This window comes from Anastrepha obliqua, chromosome 1, assembly GCF_027943255.1.
Source record: "Anastrepha obliqua isolate idAnaObli1 chromosome 1, idAnaObli1_1.0, whole genome shotgun sequence".
Lineage (NCBI taxonomy): Eukaryota > Metazoa > Arthropoda > Insecta > Diptera > Tephritidae > Anastrepha > Anastrepha obliqua.
Window position 1 is genome coordinate 163,939,272 of NC_072892.1, and position 24,596 is coordinate 163,963,867.

Sequence of the window (24,596 nt, forward strand, 5' to 3'; positions counted from 1 at the left end):
AAAATGAAAATTAAAAAAAATGAAAATTTGTATATGAGGAAGTAGTTTTCCCACAGTTGTTTACCTTAGAACTCAACCCTCTCTAGGAAAATGAGAGCTTGCAACCAAATTTCAAGGCAATATCTCTTAAACTACGGCTACAACCGAATTAAGTCCCCCCATATTGGCAAAATCATACACTGTGCGATGTGGTATCCGAAGGAATGAGTCCCGGAAAAAGTTAACGCAGGATTCCTTAATATTAAATTTAATTTTTTATAAGTTGAAAACAGCGGAAATCTATTTATACCCCTAATATGAAAAAAAGCATCAGACTTTTAAATTCCGAAGTGATATAGCACATGTTTGGTTGAGGATAGAAGTGAATTATTTTTAATATCACATTAAAATTAAAGCAATGGCTTATACGAGACTAACTTCAACTCATTTTTATGACCTTTTTTTATGTACACAGCATCACAATTTGTTGTTAAAAAAAATATTTTTTGTTAATTTAATTTTTATTTATTTTCACTAACTAATTTTTATTTTATTTTTTTATTTTTTTTTATTGAAATTTAGCTTAGTTTTATAATATAATTTAATAAATTGTTTTTAGTTTATTTTATAAACATTACAATTTGTTGTTTAAAAAAATTTTTTTTGTTATCTTAATTTTTATTTATTTTCACTAATTTTTATTTTATTTCTTTTATTTTTTTGTTGTATTTAAATTTAGCTTAGTTTTTATAATATAATTGAGTAAATTGTTTTTAGTTTATTCTATATTTTTTATTTTATTTAGTTTTATTAATTAATTTTTTTTTTTGTATTTCTTTATATTTTCTTATTTTTTTTAATTTCAATTTATTTTATATAGTTAAATTTTTATTAGTATTTTTAAGAATGTTGTTTTTGCATTTTATTTTATTTTATTTTAATTTATTTTTTACTGTTTCCTTTTGTATTTTATTCCTTTTTTATTTTATTTAAATTAACTTTTATTTGTTTTTACCAATTCATTGAAAAGCACAGCAAAGACTTCGGGCTAAACATAAATATTGATAAAACCAAATTTATTATTGTAAATAAAAGCAGCAGAGACTATTCCTATGCGAGACTAACCACAGGTGGCAAAACAATAGAGGGAGTAAAAAGTTTCAGGTATCTGAGTGTATGGCTGAATGACCAATGGGCCCATCATCAGGAGATAAGAGGCAGAATAGAAATGGCTAGAGCGGCCTTCATGAAGATCAAAAAGATACTGACACGCCGGGGCATACCAATCGGGTTAAAGACAAGATTTTTAAAATGGTATGTATGGTCAACACTCTTATATGGATGCGAGGCCTTTCGAAATGTGTTGAAAATAAGCTGGAATAACAAAATATCAAATGACGCTAAATGCTAAATAGAATGCAAACCGCTAGGAACATGCTTACGGACATAAAAAGGAGAAAAGTCGCTTATTTCGTACACATAATAAGAGGCGCCAAGTATGATATTTTAAAACTGCTGATGCAAGGAAAAATTGAAGGACAAAGAGGAATTGCTAGGAAGCAAATGACATGGCTAGACAACATCAAAGAGTGGACAGGCCTCAAAACAATCGGCGAACTAACAGCAGCAGCGAAAACCAACAACAAACATCATCATGTGATGATGTGAATGAACTGACAACCGTACGACTAAGATCATAATGGCGTTTGTATGTAATTGCGAACATCCAGCATGGATACGCCGATTAAGAAGAAGATTTTTCATATTATTATAAATTTTTACATTTCATTTTGTTTTTCTTCTTCATTTTATTTTATTTCCTGTCTTTGTATTTTTGTTTCATTTTATTTTTACTAATTATTTATATTTTTTGTATTTATATTTAAGTTGGAAAACTTTTTAAGTTTATTTTTGATTTAAATTTTTTTTAATTAACAAAAAAATTTGTTTTAAGCTCAGTTTATTTATAGGTATAATTATAATTATGTTATATTATTATTTATTATATATAATTTAATATTTTTTTTATTTTATTTTATGTTATTTTATTTAATTTTATTTCACTCTATTTCATTTTTAGTATATTTATTATTTTTTCATTTTATTTAATTTCGGTTTTCATTTTTTTTGTTTTATTTTATGTTATGCTTTATTCTATTTTCTTATTTTCCCTTCTCTATTTAATATTTTTGTTTTAATATATCTATGTACATCTTTTTGTAATATTAAAGAATTTTATTTTATTTTATTCCGAATCGGATTTCATTGTTTACTAGGACTTATATGCAACTACTTAAATGCTGATGCACAGGCTCATAAGTCACTTTTTACAGTACATTGCCTTGTAAGTCTCATCAGTGCCAATATAAAAAAACAAATTAGTTGAACTGTGGCTTGTTATCCTGCAGAGATCTCAACACTATACACGCATACATGCATATTAAATTGTAGATATTTTTTCTTAGCATATTTATATGCCTTTTTAATTGATTAATTAAACGACATTCCTATGACTTCTTGTAATTACCAACATTTTTTGCAATATGTTTCTGCTTGCATGTATACGTACATATGTAAGCACATATGCATACATATATGCACATGAAAATATTTATATAGATTTCGTAGATTTTATTTTATTTTTGATTGCTCCACAAATGCAGGGACCTACAGTTTTATGCCGACTCCGAATGGTTTTTTATGAAAAGCTTTTTTCTGGCAGAAATATTATAGATTCAGACGATTGTCATTGTTGCCGAGGGGCGACCGCTATTAGACAGAACCTTTTCTATCATTTGGTGTTTTTTGCCCACATTGGTTTTCGAAGCCGGGCTCTGCCGCATGGTAGTCACGCACAAACGCATTCAACTAAGGTGCCCGCTGTTAAAGGCTCAGATTTTTAAATTCCGAAGTGATATTGCACATGTTTGGTTGAGGTTAGAAGTGAATTATTTTTAATATCACATTAAAATTAAAGCGATGGCTTACACAGGACGAACTTCAACTCATTTTTGTGAGCTTTTTTTTAATTTTTTTATATTTCTTCTTACATTTTATTTCATTTCAATTATCTTCTATTTTATTTGATTAATGTTTTTAGTATTTATTGTTTTTTTACATTGTTTTATTGTTTTGCATTTCATTTATTATTTTTAATTTAAACATTTTTTTTAGTTTATTTTTTAAGTTTTTATATTTTTTTAAACTTAGTTTAGCTTACTTAATTTAATTTCATACATTTTTTTTTCATTTTAGTTTATTTTATTTTTTTTTTTTATTTATTTTATATAATTTAGTTTTAGTATTTTTAATTTTTATTTTTTATTTTCGAAACCGTTTTTATGTTTTTTTTTAATTTTTATTTATTTTTCATAATTCTCTTTTATATTATATATTTAAATTTGTTTTTATTCGAGCTCAGTTTATTTAATATAATTTAACTTAATAATTTTTTTTATTTTAGTCTAATTTAATTTTTCTTAATTAATCTTTTTAGTATTTATTGTTTTGGTTCTCATTTTATTTTATTGTCTTGCACATTATTTTATTATTATTTTTTTTTAATTTAAAAATTTTATTTAGATTATTTTTTTAATACTTTTTTTAAGTTTAACTTAGTTTGTTTAATATAATTTAATACATTTTTTTATTTGAGTTTATTCTATATTTTTTTATTTAATTTTATTTTACTTAATTTTTTTCATCTTACAATATTTTATTTCATTGTACAATATTTTATTTTATTTCATTTTATTTAATTTAATTAATTTTTTTTTTCATTTTATTTTATTTAATTTTTTTTTCATTTTATTTTATTTACTTTTTGTATTTTTTTCCATTTTATTTTAATTTTTTTTCTAATTCAGTTTTATTTTATTTAAACATTTTTTGTTCTAAGTTTAAAAGTTTTTTTAATAGTTTTTTTAAGTTTAGTTCAGTTTATTTAATATAATGTAATTTAATAAATCGGCCGCCGTAGCCGAATGGGTTGGTGCGTGCTTACCATTCGGAATTCACAGAGAGAACGTTGGTTCGAATCTCGATGAAACACCAAAAATAAGAAAAACATTTTTCTAATAGCTTTCGCCCCTCGGCAGGCAATGGCAAACCTCCGAGTGTATTTCTGCCATGAAAAAGCTCCTCATAAAAATATCTGCCGTTCGGAGTCGGCTTAAAACTGTAGGTCCCTCCATTTGTGGAACAACATCAAGACGCACACCACAAATAGGACGAGGAGCTCGGCCAAACACACAAAAAGGGTGTACGCGCCAATTATATATATATATATATAATTTAATATATTTTTGGGTTTTAGTTTAATTTATATTTCTTATTAAATTTTATTTAATTTTAATTCTCTTCTATTTTATTTAATTAATTTTTTTAGTATTTATTGCTAAATATTATTATTTTTTTAATTTATATTATTTTTTTGCATTTAATTTAATTTATTATTTTCATTTTATTTAAATTTCTGTTTGTATTTTTGGTTAATTTAATTTTTATTTATTTTTGCGAATTAATTTTTATTTTATTTCCACAATTTTTTGTTTTAAGTTTAAAAGTGTTTTTTGTGTCTTGTTTTAAGTTTATTTTTTTAATTTGTTTAATAGTTTTTTTAAGTTTTGTTCAATTTTTTTAATATAATTTAATACTGCCCTAAAAAGTATGTTACAGATATTTCAGTATGAATTTCTTCACAAATTGGTTAGAAACGTTTTTTTCTGCGGAATTTTTCTCTTACACAAACGGCACGTGCCCTTTATATGCCATTATAATCAGTACAGTAAATTAATTAGTTAACGTTTTTATACGCCTTTAGTGTTTTTGTTTGCCTTTTATATATTGTACCTTGTTTGTTAGAACTGAGAAAATAAAACCAAATGAGATATTTTTCCGCTTTTCTTAAGTATCGTAGCCGGCTTGTCTAAACTACTTTTACGCTGAATATCAACTAATATGACCGCATTTTCCCATTCACTTATATACGATTAAGCCAACAGCGAAAACTTCTATTCATTTACAAGAATGAATATTTACATACAAACATACGTACGCACATATGCATATACGGGCTTCATTCATACACACGTCCCCGTCCGCAACAAACGCAGTAATCAACAAAAAATTACGTCGCTGACAAAAAGATACAAGAAATATTAGTAAATCCGTATGTATTTATGTGTGCATGTGCCAAGCACTCCCTCAGATATTCGTGTAGCAGGAGAAAGAGTTGGAAGAAACAACGTACATATTTCTAGAGTTAAATACGTAATTAATCTTTCCCACTGTGATCCAGGTAAACACAAGAGCAACAACTTAAACGAAGTGAAAGAATGCCTTTGTTTTTTTTTTTTCTTTTTTTTCTCGTTTCAATTTTGTTTTCCTGTCTATGATTGTTGGTGAAAACTAAGTAGTGGCGACAGACAGCCAAATATTATGAAATGTAAAGACCTGATTTTTATATTGCTTTGAACACTGATGCTGGACGGTAGGCAGTGAGTAGCGCACCTTGGCTTGAAACGAAAATAATTAGGAGACGATATAGACGACTTGAATTTGTGTATATGTTTTGTATGTAGTTGAAAATTTAGATAATTTTGTTGTCGCCAAAATAATACTTGTAGAAAATTAGTTATGTCTTGCTGTGTCCTTTAATTGGCAGCCGATGGGCAAATTTTCCAAGTCTGATGCGCAAACTGCCTTCGTTGGAGCCAGATTCTGAGTGTGAGTGTGCTTTTATTAGGTACATGTATAAAGGGTGATTTTTTAGCTATTATCTTTTTAAACAGTTGGCTTAAACAGCTGTCGCACGTTTCGTGTTTTGTTTCACTGTCAAACACACGGTGCCACATGTCACACAGCACGCGTAACAATGCACTTGTTGAGAGGCGAGTTCGGTGAACATTTTATTTCACGTTCGGGACCTGTCAATTGGCCACCCAGATCGTGCGACATAACGCCTTTAGATTATTTTTTAAGGGGCTATGTTAAAGCTCATTTCCATTCAGACAAACCTGCTTCAATTAACGCATTGGAAGACAACATTAAAGCATTTATATGTGAGATACCGGCCGAAACATTGGAAAGAGTATGCCAAAATTGGACTAAGCGGATGGACCATTTGAAGCGCAGTCGCGGTCAACATTTGCATGAAATAATCTTCAAGCATTAAATTATATGGACTGTACTATCGATTTAAATAAAAATTTCATGGATTTTTCTGAATTTTACGTGTTTTTTTGAAAAACTTTCCTATAGCTCTTAAAAAACCACCCTTTACTATAAAATTCATTGAGTAACTGTTATTGCCTTTTGAATGCTTATTAATATTCTATTGACAATAGCTTCACAGTTTTCAATCGTAATTAGTTCAAATTGAATCGTTTTGTTGGTAGACAAGTATGTCAGAGCTACCTCATGGAAATAAGTATATGTGCATGACAATTTATGTGAAAAAAATATATTTCAAATGAAATAAAATTTATTGACTTATTTTTTACTTATACATCTAATCAAAACAATTAAAAAACAATAACAAAAACTTCATTTTTTTTTTAACTTACAAAAATAAAAAATAAAATGAAAAAGTTTAATAGGAAATAATTATATGTGCATTTCACAATTTTGTCGCATTTCTTGCCGAAGTTCAATGATTTCAACTTATTTTTTTTAATTTAATAATTAATATGGTTGCCTTTGGCTGAAATAACTTTGTTTAAGCGAGTGGGCATTGAGTCGGCCAATTTTTCTAGCGTGGATTTGCTAATTTTTGCCCACTCAGCGACCACAGCATCCTTGAGGTGCACAATGGACTCAAACTGACGTCCATTTTTGTAAACCTTGGCAGAAAGTATGCCCCAAAGGTCCTCTATTGGATTCAGGTCAGGACTTAATGCTGGCCACTCTAAAACATCAATATTTCGTGATGAAAAAAACATTTTGGACAAGTTTGCAGTATGTATTGGAGCATTGTCCTGCTGAAAAGTCCACTTGTCAGGATAAAATGTTGCCGAATAATCAATGAGCTCTTGGTCAAGAAGCTGTATGTACATTTCCGCGTTGGTTCTTGTCGGAATAAAGCATATTCGGGACTTTCCGGCATATCCAAAGGCAGCCCATACCATTAACGACCCTCCACCGAAGTTGCGTTTGTGACGGGTTTGTCGGGGCAGTCTTTTATCTTGCCAATACTTGTGGCAGCCATCTGGACCGTCTAAATTAAATTTTTTCTCGTCGGAAAAAACCACATTTCGGAACTCGTGAGTCCAAAATTTGTATTTTTCCGCGAATGCCAAGCGGGCCTTAAGGTGACGTGGTAGTAGCTTTGGTACAGGCTCTCGCAAAGCATATGACAGATTCTTATTTTCGCAAATTATTTGGTTGACTCGTCTCCTGGAAACGTTGAGGTTCAGATGGCTGCAAATTTCGCTGCAGGACATCTCGCAGGACAAGACGCCAAATCTCCCTTTTGGAGCGTTCTTTAAGAGACGTTGGTCGGCCGCTGCGCTTGCTTTTACCATAACTGGATGCATTTTTGCAAAAGTTTGCTATGGTGTTGATGTGACGATCTACGCGGGAAGAAATTTCTGCAATTGTTTTGCCACTTTCTCTCATTCCCAGGATCAAACCACGCTCTTCAGCGGTCAAATGGGTCCCACGTGGCATTCTACAGTTCAATTCAACAACAATATGACAATTTCTAATTGCTCACGCTTTTAATTAATTACTTACGTGATTAATAATTAAAAAAAAATTAAAAAGAATTGCCAAAATATTTTAATGTGATCGCGATCGCTGCCAAATACCCACTAATGTCATATTGCACATATACTTATTTCCTATGAAGTGTGCTATGATGACACACAAAACTATGATAACGGTACCGCGAATGGTGACGTAGAAGAATTTTACAGTAATATTCTTGCAGTAGGCTCAATTGTGTATACCAAAAATAAATAAAAAATAAATGTACCGTTAATTTTAGTAGAGATACAGAAAAAAAAATTTGTGCACATATACTTATTTCCATGAGGTATCAATGTCAAGCGGTGTGACAAAATATTATATTATATAACAGCTAAGCTAATAAAAAAAACAAAAACCGGTAAAACTATCTGACGTTCGGATGCGTCATACAACTGTAGGGTTCTCCACTTATGGACTAACCTTAAGACGCATATCTCAAGCTTGAGAGAAGCTTGACCAAACACCCAATAAAGGGTGTAGCGTCAATTATATATGTGTGTAATATTATATACGTGCATTCCAAAAATCCATTATTTTTGCGTAATTGGTATAAAACTGGTACAAAACGGTTTTATAGTCGATTTTTCGCTCCTGGGCAAAGCTACGACAAGTCGGTCAACTTCGATTATTTCCGTTATTTAACGACTTTTTTTTAACGTCAAAAATGGTTATTGGCTGTTGGTTTGGTCAGCGAAGTTAAGTAACTTAAGTAATTAGTCGTTCCCACGACAGTCGGTTCTACGTAACCGGAACGACCCGGATTTATATCCGGCCAAGGACTGTCACTTCAGCAGCATTCGTCGTATATGCACGGGGATTGTTTATGCTGCTACAACAGAAACAACCCTGGCTTTGTCCTGTATGTCAAGCTTAGCTGGAAGAGGCATGCAGACGCAACTTTGTCCAAGGTAACAAAGGCTCTCATGATCTGCAAACGTCTAGCAGGAAAATCAGCAGGAGCTCAGCCCATCCCTGAGATGAATGTACAATATGTCACCAATGGTGACATATCGAGTGGTCGCTTGGGAATCGAGAGTCACTATCTCGACGGTGCGGGCAGCGCGAACTAAGCTTTAGCACTTAGCATGCGTGCGCCCTACAGAGACCGAACGATAAGATAAACTGGAGTAGACTTGAATTTGAAAGGAAACTCCCGGAGTGTACGCTGCACTGGTATACAGATGGTTCGAAGACCCCAGAAGGCATAGGCTCTGGAATTTACGGCCCCAGAACCAAGCGTTATATGCCGATAGGTAAGTTTCTAAGCATCTTACCAGCGCTGATGTATGAAATATGTCTATGTGCAGAGAGGAACTTAGACAGACATTTCCGGAATGAGCCAATGGCCATTTCGAGTGACAGTCAGGCGGCACTCAAGGCCCTATCGTTCTGTGAGATTTAGCTCTCACTATTCCTTCCTTGCTATGGGACAACACATCATCAAGGAGAAGCTTGGTAGTGAAGAGTTCGGGGTAAGGTTGCTGACACTAAAACATGGGGCAACGTCAGGCGAAATCTTTACTGGGAGAGTACAATCAAAAGAGGTTTCAAAAACTCATAACCTTCCCCAAAGATAAACTGAGAATGCTCACGGGCATTCTCGCAGGCCTCTGCAGACTGCGGTGTCATCTACCCATGGACGAGATTTGGTCTACGGGCTCTTGTTATTTCTGCGACTAATATCAGGATTCTCCAATACACACAGGTTGAAACATCTTGACCAACTGCAGCCAGAATAAATGCATAACGCTCAATCCATCCCAGCTCAATCCAGAGTTAAAAAGGGAACCGTTTTCTTCGTACAAGCACCAGGAAGAAATTTGCTTGATTCTATAGTCAACGGAAAAGTCATTTTTGCAAAGAAAAATTGTGCCGTTGTTGTTATTGTTGTTGTAGTAGCATAAACATTCCCCATATATGCACGGGGAATGCTGTTGCAGTAACAGTCCTTGGCTCGATATATGTATATATAAATCCGAATCGTTCCGGTTACGTAGCACCGAGTGCCGCGGAAACGAGAATTTGCACCATAGAAGACCCTTCTTATGGCATATTGGAGTCATTGTGCGAAATTCGAGCTGTAATGTATCACTACCGTGAGTTTAAAAAGAAAACAGTTGAGAATATGCCGAAATTCAACTCGACTTCCTGACAATGCCAGCGATCAGAGAAGCATGTAAATCACTAAAACTCTACAAGGAAGTTGGTGCAAGGGTAGCTATCTTTTCAGATAGTCAAGCAGCTATTAAGGCCTTAGACTCCAACTCCATTTCATCCGAACTAGTCTTACATTGTAGAGAGGAACTAGACTTTCTTAGTCATTGGTTTCAAATTACGCTGATATGGGTTCCAGGTCATAGGAACATACGGGTCACTTAGATAGCGGTTGAGCTAGCAAGAAAAGGTTCGGCACTAGACATGGCAGAAGCGGTGACAGTCGCCACCCCACTCAACACAACAAAAGCCGAAAGAAGGCGGAAGCAATTAACTACATGTACTACAACAAGAAAAACATGGCCATCGTACAGCATTCAAAGGACGAACTACCTATTAGGATGCTCTCGACCAAACATTTCACGCATCACTGCAACACTTACAGGACATTGGAAGGTAGGGGATCATGCAGCCAGACTCAACCTCCCTTTCGTTCCCATCTACAGAAACTGTCAAGTGGAAGGGGTGAAGTAAAGTCTTTTTCCACTACTTATGTGAATGTCCAGGGCTAGCTAGGGCAAGACTTCGCTCTTTCGGTAGGCCTTTCTTACAGCAAATTAATGAGATAAAGAATTTGCTGATTTACTTGCATCTCATAAAATGGATCTGTTATAAAAAAGTGCTAGTGAAACGGTGCTGGTCGCTAATTAAGATTATTTTCAGTTGAAATATTCAACCACTTCTAAAACAACAACTACAATACCGAAATATTATATTATATTTGGTTACTGCTCCCTTTCCAGCTACTTAAATGCTATGGAAATGTGCCCAACTCTAAGTGAGCGCGTTTATTATATTAGGATTTACATTTTGCATACAATTGCCTTGAGAAATCGCATAGATCTTTACTTGTTTCAATTTCGCACTTCAAATTTTTGGTATTTTGAATTGTTATTGCTGTCCCTTCTCTGCTTCCTTTCGTTTACTTCCAATGTCGAGTTGCCCAAAACAACGCTTAATCACTTATTTTTGTAGTATTTCTGTTCTACACCATTGAAACTTTGCATTTTTATTTACATTGTTTCACATTTTTTTCCACGAATTTAAAATATTCATTTGTTTATCTTATAAACGCACTTATTGAAATAGCAAAAAAAGCTCTGTTCTATTTTTGATTTTGTGTCTGACAGCTGTAAGGAGGCTCAACAGAGAACGTTAATGAATAGAGAAGTCTTAATGACTGGAAAGTGTTCATTTTCGAGGGGTACTCGTCTCGCGAAGACAATTCACCATAGACAGATTTTTCAACAAAAATTAACAGTGAGGGGCTGAATTATGTAAATTTAGCAGCAGTCGATAAGAATTTGTTGGTGATTAGAAGCAAAGAATGTTAGGTAGCTTTTTAATATGACCTATATATTTGAATTTCTCCAAATCATCCAAATTATGTACATATGTTATGTCTGTCTGTCTGGTGTCTGTAAAACTTTGCTGAATCAAAATCCTCTATAGCAAACGCTTCATTACCAGGCGCACAGGAAGATGGCATATACAAATGTAAATTTGTGAATTTATATATGTACATTTGTGAATGTATATACATTTGCGCATATGTATATGCTGTGTGTATGTGTGCTCACCAGCCACAGCTCAAGATAAAACGGTAAAACTTCGCAAGAAATCCAGCGCGCACTCATGGCGCAGCGCACATTCATTGGCACAGCATTGTATGTACAGTAAGCTTGAAATGTTACAGGCATCTTCAAATGCTCTGATTTCAGAGTAAGTTTCTAACTGCAGATATATGCATATGTTTTGTGCACTTTTTATCAATTGAAAAACTACATATGTACGTAAAGTAATCTACTAATTAACTATTTGCCTACTATCAGTTAACATAAAATAATTGTTTCCAAATTTTATCTTAGTATTAAAATGTCCGAATCAGACCTTTTTTTTAAGCTACTTGTTTTCTTCTGCAACTTACTGTATGCTCATGCGCGCACTTGACGCACAGCAGCTGCGGCTGTCGAGCATTTAGAACGACATATTTACATACATATATTTTTGCATACATATGTACGATGCCGCGGGCACTCGACTTGACAAAAATTGAAGATTTATCAAATATTGGCAAATAATTCTTCGCGAAATATTCCAATATTGACTAATTTCAAATTGTCGAGAAAATTGGCATATGGGCGGCTCGTTTTATGAATGAAAGTTCTTGCTCTTAGAACTATGAGCTCGAACTTATCAATGAATTTTTTGATGATGAGTTTTTGTTGCACAGTTCAATAGTTGAAAGTGTTCGGCGCCGCCGCGACTGTTCAGCGCTATGGCAACTAGAATGATGGCCGCTACGCCTGCGTCTAGGACTGCATTTTGTTCTTGTAGTCGCTAGGCATAGAATTTTAGCTTTGAACGACATACGCATTTTGAGCAATAAAGCGAATGCCCTGTGTGTGCGGTTGTATGTACATGCATATGTGTATATTAATAAGCATTGTTTTGCTTGAATTCAATTCACATACAGTAGGTTCTGTTTTTATGCGGTAGATACGTTCCGCAAGAAACAGCATAAAAAAAAAACAGCATAAAAAAAGCTACTAGTTCTATAGTAAAACTATAGATACGTTTCAAATGCTAAAACCGCATAAATCTGAAATAATGTAATAAAATCGCATAAAAAATGGCACTCGTCCCATATTATAACTATAGATACGTTCCATAGACCGCATGAATCTGAAATAATTAAATAAAATCGCATAAACAAAATATTGTATTTTTGAAAATTATATCTTTATTTAAGAAACGTCAGAATCGAAAAATAAATTTAAGTCAGAAATAAAATCAGACAATACCCACATGTTGCGCGTTCGTTTAGGATTTGGCGTAAAATCACTTTCGTCACTTGAGGAAATGTACACGTCTGATCTAGATAGTTATGCAGGCGGTTCCATACTTGTAGGGTTAGCATTTCTGATGTAATCTGTGATGAGTTTTTGCTTAGCTGGCTTAGAATCTTGTTTATATGTACAATTCCCGATAGGTCGACATGCATTTTGTAATTTAAAAAAAAAACCGCACTATTTCAAAACCGCATAAAAAAAAGCCGCATAAAAACAGAACCTACTGTATTTATATTTGCATATGCCATCTTCCTGTGTGCCTGGTAATGAAGCGTTTTGTATACAGAATTTATTGATTTGATCAATTGAACGTACATAGACAGATATAGTTGGGGCATCAAGTGCATATACGCACATGCACATACGTCGATGCATATGCAGAAGAAGTTGTTTTAGCATTTGCAGGAATTCGATCATTCGAATATTTACACCCTAATTATTGCATGAAATATGATAAGGCGATGCTCGTGAGGTTGGTCATGTTGCTTCAGTGCATATGTACATATGCGTGCAACACTATATTTATTAAAGATGCAATAGAACTTAGTTGTCCCATATATGTATGCAAATACGTTTCTTTGAAGTTTTATTTTATTTATTTTAAATTTCAAAGTTTGGTACTATCTATAAAATGCATACATATATGATTTATTCCCTGTAATATACATAGGTAAATTTAAAAAACTTTCGTTTGGCACAGGACCAAAAAATGCATATTCAAATGCACATAAATATGATAAGGCAATGCGTCGTGAGGTAGGTCATTGTTGCTGCAGTGCGTGTGCACATACATACATTTCTAACACTATAAGAATTGAAGATGCAATTGAACTTTTGCACAAATATAACTAACAAAATATATGTATATATACATATATTGATATACATATACATATATTCATCAATATACCAATATGCTCTTTGAATTTTTGTCTAAAATTAATTTCGACTCGAAAAATTAGTAAAAATTTTCATCAAATTTACTAAAACGCACACAACAAAATGTGTGCATTAAAGTTACTTTGATTTTAAATCTTGGATTTTAAATCTTTATTTGGTTGTATTTGTTTGAAAATATAAATTGAATAAATTTTCGTTTATCAAGGGAACATAAAAATGCACAAGCAAATGCCTTGCAAAATGCCGTCGGCATTTGTCAATTTGATTTCATACAGAAACCAAAAACTGAGCAGAGCCAATGTACTTGTACATAATTCACTGTAATCAGGTCTGTTAAGAACTTCCCCGCCTTCGAGTTAAGCGAGGTGAAATAGTGTTCGCGGTTTCACTTCATTTTTGACAATTCACACTATTCGTAGCTCGTGAGAATTCTCTATATTTAACGTTCTCTGGGCTCAATGTCTTTTATTTACATACACACACACACACATACTTACTTTGATATTTTATTCCATGATTAACTGCAAAATTTATGATTCACAAAATCTCTGCTTGGCTTTAGATAGTTTCTCTTGTTTATTTGATGGCGTCGTTTTTGGCACAAATGTTTAATTTGGAATTCTTGCTTTGACGCTAACTTATTGAATATGAATATGAGCAATGAGATATGATTTTTGACTGCGACTGGTGTGCGGTGCAAGTGTGACTGTTTATTATTGGTGTTTTCTGTTTCGGTAGCCGCGTATTTATTTTGGGGGAAAAATCAATAAGTGAATGGTTGTAAGACTCGTTGGGCAACTCAGAGCGTACGGCGGAGTAGTTGCAAAAGCCAACGTCAGCTTGTTCTCTGGCTCCAGTGTGAGCGGTGATTTGCTCTTTCTTGTCTTCGCTACCCTGTTGTCTGAATGTTTTTTTCAATTTTTATTTACAATTCTTCTGTTTATTGTTTTGACTGTTTTGCTGTTCTAGCAAGAAAGGCATATGACATGCAGATATCACGTATTTATTGAGGTAATCTGAAACATGTTGAAAAGTGCTGTTAAAACAACAACAACAACAACAACAACAATGTTGAAAAGTGTCCGCGCGAGACATGTAATTTTGTATTACTAAAGCATAGGTGCAGAAACCGCAGAGTAGGTAGACCCATAGATAGCTACTAAAACAAATATAATTAGTAATTTCCTAAATTGTCCGCTCTTTGTTATGCTAAGTGGGAAAATAATATTGCAAAGTTTGATTTGTAAAGCTAAGGGGTTATGTACAGTTAGAATTTTCAAAGGGGATTCTGCTGTTTCCGTGGCGCCGCAATCTTATGGCGGATTCTTATAGAACTCGACAAAACAAAACGAAATGAGCGAGTAACATTTTTTGATATCTCGCTTAGTTTTCGAGATATTGCTGGAATTGCTGATAGGCTGGAATTTAGAATAATGTATGTATATTGGGCAATTTTTGGCAAACTATTATGTCTTTATTAATGAAACTTGGTGGAGATGTTAGTGAGGTTTTAAGGAATACTCTTTATAACTCCAAACTATTCGCGAAATAATATAATAATTTCATAATTATTTGCCTTCAAAATGCCCTTTGGACTTCACATAAAGAAACTTTGGAACTTTCGCCAACCCACGGGAAAAGAAGTTCTACGCAAAAATACTGTGGATTGCGTAGCCGGAGTTGGACTGATGAAGGTTATTTTTTTGAAGCGCGGCCAAAGGCCGCCCACGCGATAAGGAGTACTACGCAAAAATGATAAAACACATCGATCGATGATAAAACACATCTCGAAAACTAAACGAGATATCGAAACATTTTACTCTATATTTTGTCTTATCTCACCGAATTCTATCGAAACTGAAGAAAAAATTATTATTATTATTATTTTTTATTTAATATCTCGGAAACTAAGCGAGATATCAAAAACATTAAATTGCGGCGCCACGAAAACAGCAGTACTGCCTTTTCAAAAAATCAATTTTGTTCTTTTTTCTTACACACAGAAAATTTAATATCGTTCCGGTAAATATTTTCGAAGTTACACGCAAATTTTAAAAGACGTTTCAGAGTGCTTCAAAGTACAAGGCCAAACTTTAACGAAGGCAAAAGCGCAGTTTCTAATACATTTATGTACTTTTGACTGTTCATGCGACCCTCTCAAAAAAATATTTCGCCGACATTATCAGCAGCCAAACAGCCACAGATCATAATGCTGGCTCCATGCATGCTTAGCGCAATGTGGATGGTATTCCTCGGCAATCCTCACGCCGCCTCACGAATGTCACTCCAGGTATTCCAAATACCTGTAGGAAGGGAAACAAAATTGTTTTATAAGATTTGTGTTATTTCCTTGAAATTCGACTAAGGTAAGCAGCTATGGTTCTTGATATTTTTAAATGATGTAAACTAAGCCTCCATCGAAGTTCGATTCATCAGACCAATCTTCCTGCATAAAATGTTGTTATCGGTGAGCTCATTCCAAAAAGCTTCCCCGTTTTTGACGTGATAACGTCTTATAATTCGATTTGGCCGGCTGCACGCACGAAAAAATTTGTCGTTATCTTGCTCAATCGTCGTTATCTTGCTCAATGGCCGTTACCTTGCTTGAACTGCAAGCGAAAGCACGGAACGAACGACAAAGAGCACAATCGGCCCCCGCGTTCGGCAACGTTCGACATCTGGCTCTCTCCTACTTGAGAGAGCATATATACAGTATCGGACGAAACATTTGCAACTAAAATGTGGGCAATGAAAACTTTCGATTGCTCAGCCGTTTTTTGTTGGAACCTGTTAATTTCACTTTATTTGTAATAAAAGATGTTGATTTACGTAAATAAAACAACTTTATTCAAATTCAACAGTTCATACCTTAAATTTAAAAATCAAATGTGTCCAACACCTGTATCTAATAAGACAAAACAATTGCAACTAAAGGAAATCAGTAAACTATTTTTATTAAACTTAGTATTTCGTGGCAAAACCATTGCTCTGAATAACAGCTCTGCATCATCTCGGAATTGAAGCTATCAAATTGTCAACTATCGTTTGTGGTATATTTCTCCATGCCTCCAGGACTCTTTGGAAAAATTGGTCAGTATTTGCCACATTAGTCCGATCAATTCTCTTTTTTACTATTTCCCATAGGTTTTCTATGGGGTTAAGATCTGGGTATTGTGGGGGCCACTCCATTACGTCCACTTTATTCCTCTGGAACCATGATTTCAGAACCTTCGCCGTATGCTTCGGGTCATTATCCTGTTGGAAGACCCAGTTCAAGGGCATTTCCCACTCAGCATGTGGCAGCATTGCCGATTCCATAATGTCCCTGTAAACGTACTGGTCCATTATGCCCATAATACGATGGAGTGGTCCCAAACCAGCAGCAGAAAAGCATCCCCAGACCATAATGTAAGCACTATGCTTAACAGTCTTTACACAGTATGATTTTTGAAGACGCTTGTTACGTGGGCGTCGAACGTAGGATACGCCATCACTTCCGACCAAATTAAATTTGGATTCGTCGCTGAAAAGAACAGCTTTCCACTTGCTTAATGGCCAATCTATGTGATCCCTTGCGAACTGCAATGTTGTTGTTGTTGTTGTAACAGCATAAACATTCCCCATACTTACATACGGGGAATGCTGCTGGAGTGACAGTCCTTGACCGGATATAAATCCGGGTCGTTTCGGTAACGTAGAACCGACTGTCGAACTGCAATCGTTTTTGTTGGTTACGCTTACTAATAAGCGGCTTCTTTGCTGGTCGGTACGTTCGTAAATCAGCTTCAGACAGGCGACGACCGGCAGTTTTCGAGCTGATTGGTAACCCAAGTTCCTTTACCAATTGGGGGGCACTTCTAAATGGATATTTTTTTACCTCTCTCGCTATCAGTTTGTCAGTTCTTTCATCCGTTTTTCTTGGTCGGCCTCCTCGATGCACAACCGCGATAGTTTTGTTTTTTATAAAGTTCGCAATAATTCGAGAAATTGATGACTTATGAATATTACATTTTATGGATATATCTTTCTGGGTCATTCCTTTGTTATATTCATCTACAACACGCGCGCGTAATACTTCACCGAACTTATTTCGAGCCATTACTTCATATAACTCAACTTTACAAAAAAATTGTGTTATCGCCACAAATTCTGCACAAAACTGATGTTCACAAATTGACACGATTAAACTAAACTCAGAACAGTTAGAAAACAAAACCAAGCTCAAGCATTTTTACCGTTATATAGCTAAGCTCACAATGTTGCAATTGTCTTGTCGCTCATAGTTGCCAGATAATTTAATTTTTTTTAAATACAGCTACAAAAAGGAAAGGATCTTGAAGAGATTTTTTGGAAAATATTACTCAGATGATCTAGTATCCATAGCGTGAAATTGAATTACAATTGGGTGAAGAATGACATTATGACAAAAAATAAATTGAAGGCTGCATTGCAGTTGTAAATGTTTTGTCCGATACTGTATGTATGTATGTATATGCGCATTTGTATATAAATTCACATATTTGCATTTGCATATGCCTTCTTCCTGTGTGCATGGTAATGAACCATTTCTCTGTTGAGAATAGGACGATGATAGGAAAAGTAGGAAATGACCCCCTTTCGAGTGTAATGTGTCTTGAAAAAGTCAAATCGATGATGTTGCCTCTTAGTGTTGTTGACTTATCAACGTCTGATGCACACTCGAAATTGAACATATCTTTCATGAATTTGATCAATGTTTCGTCATTTTTCACGTTTGTGTAAATGTAACTTGACCTATTCCATTGCGATTCCATTTACCCCTCCTCTATATCCATACAAAATATCTATCAAACGAATAAAATTAAAATTTTCTTTTGAAAAATGCAACCACTCCATCAGTATTTTCTTATGACGTTGTCACGTTAAACTATCGTCAGTAAACCGACTTTACAGACAACCTCTTTTTTTCTGAAAGCCACGGCTTCTTTCGGGCTTTGCATCCTTTTAAATCTGCTTCCAGAAGCCTTCTTCTAGCTGTTCGAGCGCACTAATGGATATTTCAATTTCTTCCGACAGGGCAGCTGCAGGGGCAGAAGAGGATTTTATACGTTCCTTGAGAAGCTCACGTATAAATTTTCGGTCTTCCCGTACACGAGTGAGGCGTTTTCTTCCCATCAAGAAGCAGTGTAAAATTGAAAAACAAAATTCTTTTGTATCCGTTGTTTTGAAAATGGCAAAAGTAGTGTCACTCTTAGCACAAAAACTGAGAGCTGCTCCAGTGCTAGTTTACTAGCCGGCAGCCCTTGGTCGGGGTTAGCCCGAGACATTCCGGTACGTAGAACCAGCTGCTATGTACCATTTTTGCAGTAGATACTATTGGCTTCTTGTAATTATATTTTTTGTTTTTTGATAAATGAAAGATTTTTATTGAAATATGAACATTAACGGTCAGAAAAATTCAAAAAAATTGTTAATTTCAACATATGAAAAAGAAAAAATAGGAAAAAAATGATAGAAATTCAACATACATACATAGTTAGTCTGAGATTTAAAATAAACCAAAATTATATTGAACTAAATAATATTAAACATATGGCACGAGTAAATGCTTCGCATATCCTGCTCTTCTTGTTAAACAGAATAAAATTTTGTACTCCATCACTTTAATTTGAGGTGGGGGATTACCGTGGACTAGCGGGACTGTCGGTGCTCTGAGGCGAATATATAGGACTCGTAGGCCGGAATGAATCATTATTAGGACGACTAAGTGATGAAGGAGCCACCTCCGAGGGAGAGTTGGCTGAATAATTGGGACTGGAGGGTGAGTAACGATTCGAATGTGAATATGCTGGGGATGCGGGAATATATTGTGGCGAATATCCAGAATATGTTCGGACCCAAACAACTCTTGAGTGATTCGGACTAGAGTTAAGTGTCGAAGGTGAATAACGCGCAGTTTGTGCAACAAAGTTTGGACTGGATGGCGAGTAGTGAGTGTAGTTTGGACTTCTGGGTGAGTAGTGAGTGTAGTTGGGACTTCTAGGTGAGTAGTGAGCGTAGTTGGGACTTCTGGGTGAGTTGTTGTCGTCGTCGTCGTCGTCGCATAAACATCGCCCGTATACTAAGCGTGTGCATGTTGCATTGCTTGAAGGGCTAGCATTATTTTCAGGGCTAGCATTATTTTCAGGGCTAGCATTATTTTCAGGGCTAGCATTATTTTCAGGGCTAGCATTATTTTCAGGGCTAGCATTATTTTCAGGGCTAGCATTATTTTCAGGGCTAGCATTATTTTCAGGGCTAGCATTATTTTCAGGGCTAGCATTATTTCCATTTTCACATTTGGAACCACTAGTAGATGCTGTTAATACGTCTTCAACTAAAGAATCGGGGGTGTCCACTGGTGAATAAAGCGAGCCATTGTTGCTTGCTAGCAAATTCGGTGAAAAGCTACTGCCGGCCTTATTTGAATCCATAACGAATCGGAGGGTGAAGTAGGTGAATAATTAGTTTGTGGCGAGTAACTAGGCGAGGTTGGTGAGTAACGCGAAGAACCGGTAACGCTGCTATACAAAATTGCAGGACTGGCTGGCGAATAAAAGTTGGTGCTATTATTTGATGGCGCTATTATTTGTTGGCGCTATTATTGACTTGATAGTTTGGTGGGAATTCCGGTGAGCTTGTCGAATACTTGTGAGACCGCATTAGGGTAGTTAGTAAATCATTGCCACACGGCGACTAAGCACAACCACTCAAAGAATTTGGCAAATTAACCATACCTTTGCCATTGAAATAGCAAAAAATGCTTTGTTCTATTTTTGGTTTGTATCGAACAGCTGTAAGGAGGAGACTTAATTAATGTTTTTGTTTTACACACATACATACACACATACTTACTTTGATATTTTATTCCAAGATTAATTGCAAAATTTATGATTCACAAAATCTCTGCTTGGGTTTAGATTGTTTCGCTTGTTTATTAGGTGGCTTAGTTTTTGGCAGAAATGTTTAATTTTGAATTCTTGCTTTGACGCCAACTCATTGAATATGAAGCAATGATACTGATACTGTGGGGACACGAATGTACCACACATAACTTCTTTATTCAAATAAAAGATACAAACTATAAATTCAGTTTGCGTGTTAATCGGTTCAAGGTTCTGAAATTATCTATGGCTGTATGTCGTTGATTTCAACGGGGAGTCCCCTTTTTATTTTCAATGTTCATATTTCATGTTATAGATGACTAGATGTGAAATTCTTTTTCTCGTGAGAGCGCTGAAAAATGTGCATTTTTTATAACATTTTCCAATATTGCCACACCGGTAGAAACATGAATTGGGTATTTTTGAACCAAAGGTCTGGAATTTTTAGTTCCCACACCACCATTGAGGTTAGTATTTAGTGTGCGGTTGCCCAATAGCCGTATATCAATCGTAAACACCTACATATACTAAAAATAAGCACAATCCGTATGAAATATGTACATAAATAAGCCAAAAATTTAAAAATTTATATGTAAATTAAATTTTTTAAAACTGATATACATAAGTAATTTAATAATAATAAAGTTATGAACCCGAAAAAAATAAGTTATAATTAAAAACATGACTTATTACGATTTTTTAATATAACACAGAAAGTGGGTAACAAAAAACAAAAATTCCCAAACAACGAACAGAATAAGTTAAAGCAGATTACCTTTAGTTTTTGTAAAATATCTCAAACTCAAATTCAATTCCCTTGCCTACGCTTTTCAACCATAGAATATTGACGTATATACAAATTTACATAAACCAACACACAGTTTTCAATAAAATTACATTATGTACATAAGACTAATTAAAAGTAGAAGTCGAAAAGAATATAACGAGCTTTGGATTCTACAAACTCACTTAAATTCAAATTATTACATTTCAGTTGAATTAATTTTAAGACAAATAATTATGAACATTTCAACACGTAATTTCTCCATTAAGCAAATACGAACTGTTTTCGTCTGTTATTTTTGGCGCGTTTCTTCTGACAGTCTGCCATTTCGCCTATCAGCTGTTCAAAATCCAATAATGTGTGAGTGCTGCCAAGTTTTGACACGTCCTCATGGGCGCGCTCTCTCTCAAAATGAATAAGTTTCACATCTAGTTATTTATGGTTCTGAAATCTCTGGTGTCAGTTAAGAAAAATTATTATTCAAAAAGTTCTTGCAAAAAAACTGCGAAGAAAAAAACTAAAAGGAATTCGTGAGAACTTCCTTTCGAATACTGGTGTTGCCACATTGGATTGTTCAGTGTGTACCAAAAATACTATTTTTGACTACGACTGGCATAGATGACTAGAACATAAATGACTAGATGCGAAACTCTTTTTCTCGTGACAGCGCTGAAAAATGAGTATTTTTTATAACATTCGACCGTAATGCCACACCGGAAGAAACTTTGAATGGGTATTTTTTTAACAAAAATTGGGAGTTTTTAGTTTCCACACCGCCAATGAGGTGAGTATATAGTGCCCGGTTGCTCAGTGGCCCATTATCACCCATATACACCTACATATAATAAAAATAAGTGCAATCACCATAAAATACATACAATAAATAGGCTAAAAAGTCAAAAATATTAAAAAGCATTTATTCAAAATTGAAATACAAATGCTATATAATAATAATAAAGTAATGAACTCGAAATGTATAAATAAATAGATAAAATATTGCAATGTTTTAATGTAAGAAGCAGATACCTTTAATTTTTTATTACTTAAAAATAGTTATGTATGTTTGCAAAATATTTCAAACTCAAATTCAATTCCCTTACCTACACTTTTTAACCATAAAATGCTTACATATATACAATACTAGACATAAACCAACACACAGTTTTCAATAAAATTACATGAATGTAAAATGTATTCAGATATGTACACAAGGCGAATTAAAAGTAGAAGCCGAAAAAGATATAAAAGCTTTGGAAAATTCTGCAAACTCCCTTCTAATTGAATTATTATGTTGCAATTAAATTAATTCTAAGACAAATAATTATAAACATTTCAATCGCGTAATTTCTCCATTGAGTAAAAACGAAGTGTTTTCGTCAGTTATTCTTGGCGCGTTTCTTCTGGCAGTCTGCCATTTCGCCTATCAGCTGTTCAAAATCCCATAATATGTGAATGCTGCCAAGTTTTGAAACGTCCTCATGGGCGCGCTCTCTCTCAACATGAAAAAGTTTCGCTCTTATTATCATCCAAGGTGGATTTATTAAGGTGACAGCAAGGCGAATTTATTACAGGTGACAGCAAACACCTTAATAAATCCACCTTGGGTGACAGCATTCAGCCAGCTGAATTTTTCGCCGTAGGTATGGCTTACGTCAAAATGATATGCTTTGTTTGTATGTATTGGTATGTTTACATTCGTATGTTTACATTTGATTACTGATTTTGACGTGATGCTTGGACCAAACGCAACAACAAATACATGTAGGGTTTTACTTATATGTGTTTGCTGTCACCTGTAATAAATTCGCCTTCTTATCATCGGATTAATCCTTCTTCTTCTTAATTGGCGCGATAACCGCTTACGCGATTTTGGCCGAGTTTAGCAAAGCGCGCCAGTCGGCACCAGTTGGACACACCAAATGAAACCAAGTCCTTCTCCATCTGATCTTTCCAGCGCAAAGGAGGCCTTCCTCTTCCTCTGCTAGCACCAGGTGGTACCGCATCAAATACTTTCATAGCCGGAGCGGTTGTATCCATTCGGACGACATGACCCGGCCAACGTACCCGCTGGATCTTTATTCGCTGCGCTATGTCTATGTCGTCGTAAAGCTCATACAGCTCATCGTTCCATCGCCCGCGATATTCGCCGTTGCCAACGTGCAAAGGTCTAAAATTCTTGCGCAGAATCTTTTGCTCAAACACTCCAACCGTCGCTTCATCGGATGTTGTCATCGTCCACGCTTCTGCTCCATATCAATATCATCGGCATACGCCAACAATTACGCTCTTACAATATATTGTGCCTGAGCGATTAAATTCTGCTCGTACGATCCTACCCAACATCCGGTTAAAGAAGTCACACGACAGCGAGTCACCCTGTCTGAAACCTCGTTTGGTATCAAACGGCTCGGAGAGGTCCTTCCCAATTCTGACGGCGCTGCTGGTGTTGAGCAACGCGATCTTGCATAGCCGTATTAGTTTTGCGGGGATATCAAAGTCAGACATCGTGGCATATAGAAAACTCCTTTTCGTACTGTCGAATGCAGCTTTGAAGTCGACAAAAAGATGGTGTGTGTCGATTCTCCTTTCATGGGTCTTTTCCAAGATTTGGCGTATTGCAAATATTTGGTCGATGGTAGACTTTCCAGGTCTAAAGCCACACTGATAAGGTAAAATCAATTGGTTGACGGTGGGCTTCAGCCTTTCACAGAATACGCTCGCTAGAACCTTATAGGCGATATTTAGAATACTAATCCCGGGGTGATTGCCACAGATTGCAGGATCGCCCTTCTTATAGATTGGGCAGAGCAAACTTAAATTCCAATCGGCAGTCATACTTTCATCCAACCATATTTTGCATAGGAGCTGATACATGCATCTTACCAGCTCCTCGCCGCCACGTTATCACTATTCTCCCCTCGTCATGGTCGGGTAGCGGAACGACAATTTCGTCGACGACGATTGGGGTATCGGGATCTTCACATTCTCTGGGACATGCGCAGCTATCACTGTTTAACAGGTTCGAGAAGTGTTCCCTCCATAATTTAAGTATGCTCTGGATGCCAGTCACCAGTTCGCCGTCTTTGTTCTTACAGGAAACGCCCCGGTCTTAAAATCTTCTGTAAGCCGCCGAACTTTCTGGTAGATATTTCGGGCGTTGTTCCTGTTGGCCAGCATCTCAAGCTCTTCGCACTCACGTCACGGATAATACGTCTC

At 35.0% G+C, this 24,596-nt stretch overlaps 2 protein-coding genes across 5 annotated transcripts in view; both read right to left on the reverse strand.

Annotated features, from left to right (window-relative positions):
- LOC129239690 (2,3-bisphosphoglycerate-dependent phosphoglycerate mutase) overlaps positions 1 to 14,633 on the reverse strand; it is a 65,342-nt gene extending 50,709 nt beyond the window's left edge. Inside the window, exons 1-2 of one of the 3 annotated variants that reach the window (XM_054875433.1) lie at positions 14,192 to 14,633; positions 10,750 to 11,072 (exon numbers count right to left, since the gene is read on the reverse strand). In XM_054875433.1, coding sequence (XP_054731408.1) covers positions 10,750 to 10,781 — 32 coding nt within the window. In that variant the 5' untranslated portion in view covers positions 10,782 to 11,072; positions 14,192 to 14,633. Of the gene's footprint in view, positions 1 to 10,749; positions 11,073 to 14,191 lie in introns of those variants that run through there. The other 2 variants (XM_054875450.1, XM_054875460.1) reach the window with 2 other exon arrangements.
- Positions 14,634 to 19,101: 4,468 nt separating this feature from the next.
- LOC129239742 (DNA-directed RNA polymerase II subunit rpb1-like) lies at positions 19,102 to 20,821 on the reverse strand. Of its 2 annotated transcripts, XM_054875502.1 has the most exons (3): positions 20,568 to 20,821; positions 20,322 to 20,506; positions 19,102 to 20,254 (listed from the first exon to the last, which is right to left on the reverse strand). In XM_054875502.1, the coding sequence occupies exon 3, from the start codon at positions 20,144 to 20,146 to the stop codon at positions 19,355 to 19,357; it is 792 nt and encodes a 263-aa protein (XP_054731477.1). In that variant the 5' UTR covers positions 20,147 to 20,254; positions 20,322 to 20,506; positions 20,568 to 20,821; the 3' UTR covers positions 19,102 to 19,354. The 2 variants fall into 2 exon arrangements, with proteins under 2 accessions (XP_054731477.1, XP_054731476.1); XM_054875501.1 differs by having other exon boundaries at positions 19,102 to 20,506.
- Between the last annotated feature and the right edge of the window lie 3,775 nt (positions 20,822 to 24,596).